Consider the following 2461-nt stretch of genomic DNA (forward strand, 5'->3'; position numbering starts at 1 on the left):
AGTCGGCTACCTGATTTTCACACCCCTATCAATCATTTACTTCAAAATCAAACTCTTGCAAGAGCAATATCCATCTAATCAACTGAGGTTTTGCATCTTTATTAGACATCAGATATCTAAGAGCAGTTTGGTTCATGTGCACAACCACTTTCGTTCTGAACAAATAGGCCTAAAATATCTCAAAATCATATGTCGTCGCTAACAACTCATGTTCCATAATTTTATAAGTACATTAAGCATCATTCAATGTCTTGCATGCATAGTAATTCAGGTGGAACAACTTCTCTTTTCTTTGGTCCAATACCACACCTCGAGCAACACCACTTGCATCACACATTAACTGAAAGGGCAATGACCAATCCAGGGCTACTATGATACAAACTGACACAAGGAGTTCCTTGAGATAATTAAAAGCCTTTACACAATCATCATTAAATTCGAGTTTTACCTCCTTTTCAAGAAGCTTGCACAAAGGATGAGCGATCTTTGAGAAATCCTTAATGAAACACCGATAGAACCCGACATGACTAAGAAAACTTCTAATGACCTTTATGGAGATCGATGGGGGGTAACTTAGTAATCATCTCAACTTACTGTTGATCTACTTGAATGCCCTTTCATGAAATATTGTGGCCTAGAACAATGCCTTCCTTGACCAATGAAGTGATATTTTTCTCAATTTCAAACAAGATTAGTCTTCACACATCATTTAAGGACTTTACATAAGTGAGAAAGGCAAGAATAAAATGAATCCCCAACCACGGAGAAGTCATCCATGAAAACTTCCATTGTATCCTTTACCATATCCGCAAAAATAGACAACATGCATTGTTGGAACATGGTTGGTGCATTGCATAACCCAAAGGGCATGCACTTGAAAGAAAATGTTCCATAGGGACAAGTGAGGGTGGTCTTTTCTTGGTCTTCTGGGGTTATACAAATTTGATTATACCCCGAGTAGCCATCAATAAAGCCATACCAAGATCGATCAGCTAGTCTATACAATGTTTGATCCTTAAAGGGTCTGGAAAAGTGGTCTTTCTTAGTACACGAATTTAATTTGCTATAATCGATACACACTCTCCAACATGTGACCTGGTGCATAGGTACAAGATTATTATTCTCATTTGGTACTACAGTCATGCCGCCCTTCTTGGGAACATATTGGATTGGACTCACCCACGTGCTATTTGAAATTGGGTAGACAACTCCTGCATCAAGCCAGTTAATGATTTCCTTCTTGACCACCTCTTGGATAGGTTAATTTAGTCTCCTTTGGTGTTCCACACTAGGAACATGATCAAAACTTAACTTGATTTTCTAAGAGCAAATTCTGAGAGCAATGCCTATAATGCCTGCTATAGTCCACCTGATAGCATAAATGAAGTTTTTGACAATTGATCTCAGGGCATCCAATTGACAAGTTTAAAGATCATTCGAAAAAATAATTGGAAACGTGTTGTTCTCACCCAAGAAAACATATCAGAGATGAGATGGTAAAGACTTAAGTTCAAGTTAAGTTGGTTCAATAATAAATGGCTTGGTGGGTGAACTCTCATGGTTTTTCAAATCAAGATCCAATTTATCGGGTTCTTGATTTAAGATCCAAGAATCACCAATTAAGATACCACCTCATCATATTCTTCAACCACCTCACTCCCAAGGTTCCATAATACATCCACCAAGGGGCCATCCTTAAGTTTCACTTCTACGGTGTTAGTCATTTTATCATCTATCACATAAACTACCGACACCACTTGCAATTCATCGATGCTTCATGTACTTGCACACATTGAAGAATACTTCTTCATTGTTCACCCAAAATTTTATCTCCCCACATTCCACATCCACTAAAGTCCTTTCGGTAGCCAAGAATGGTCTACGAAGAATGATTGGGACCTCATGATGAATCTCATAATAAAGAATAACAAATTCAGCCAGAAAGATAAACCGGTCAACTTTCATCAAAACATCATACAACACACCAATGGGACTTTTTATTGAATAATTGGCTATTAGAAGCCTCATAGTGGTAGGGTTAGGACCACCTAAGCCTAACTTTTGAAATATGGCAAATGGCATCAAATTAATACTTGCTCCAAGATCACAAAATGTTTTTTTGAATTTGTACACCCCAATAGTGCAAGGAATAGTAAATGCACCCAGGACTTCTTTCTTCACCACCATTGTGCTAGACATTATATCACTACAATTGTGAGTTACCTCAATTATTTTAAAATTCATGACTTGTTTCATTGTAACAAATTCCTTCATAAATTTACCATACCCGAGCATTTCTTATAAGTCATCTAGCAAAGGAATATTCACTAATAAATAGATAAATTTTGCAAGAAACTTATTAAACTTGGTATCATCATCCTTCTTCTTAATCCTTTATGGGAATGGGAGAGGAATTTTGATTTGTGGCAATGGAACAATTAGAGTTTCATCCAATTTTGGA

The 2461-nt window shown here is 37.0% G+C and overlaps 1 protein-coding gene across 1 annotated transcript; it reads right to left on the reverse strand.

Annotated features, from left to right (window-relative positions):
• Window positions 1-1764: 1764 nt before the first annotated feature.
• On the reverse strand, window positions 1765-2199 carry LOC124887762. The gene has a single exon (XM_047397678.1). The coding sequence runs from the start codon at window positions 2197-2199 to the stop codon at window positions 1765-1767; it is 435 nt and encodes a 144-aa protein (XP_047253634.1).
• Window positions 2200-2461: the final 262 nt, after the last annotated feature.

Source organism: Capsicum annuum, chromosome 10, assembly GCF_002878395.1.
Source record: "Capsicum annuum cultivar UCD-10X-F1 chromosome 10, UCD10Xv1.1, whole genome shotgun sequence".
NCBI classification, from domain to species: domain Eukaryota; kingdom Viridiplantae; phylum Streptophyta; class Magnoliopsida; order Solanales; family Solanaceae; genus Capsicum; species Capsicum annuum.

Coding starts and splice junctions, on each gene's coding strand:
- LOC124887762 (XM_047397678.1), bottom strand. CDS start 2,199: ATGTCTAGCACAATGGTGGTGAAGAAAGAAGTCCTGGGTGCATTTACT.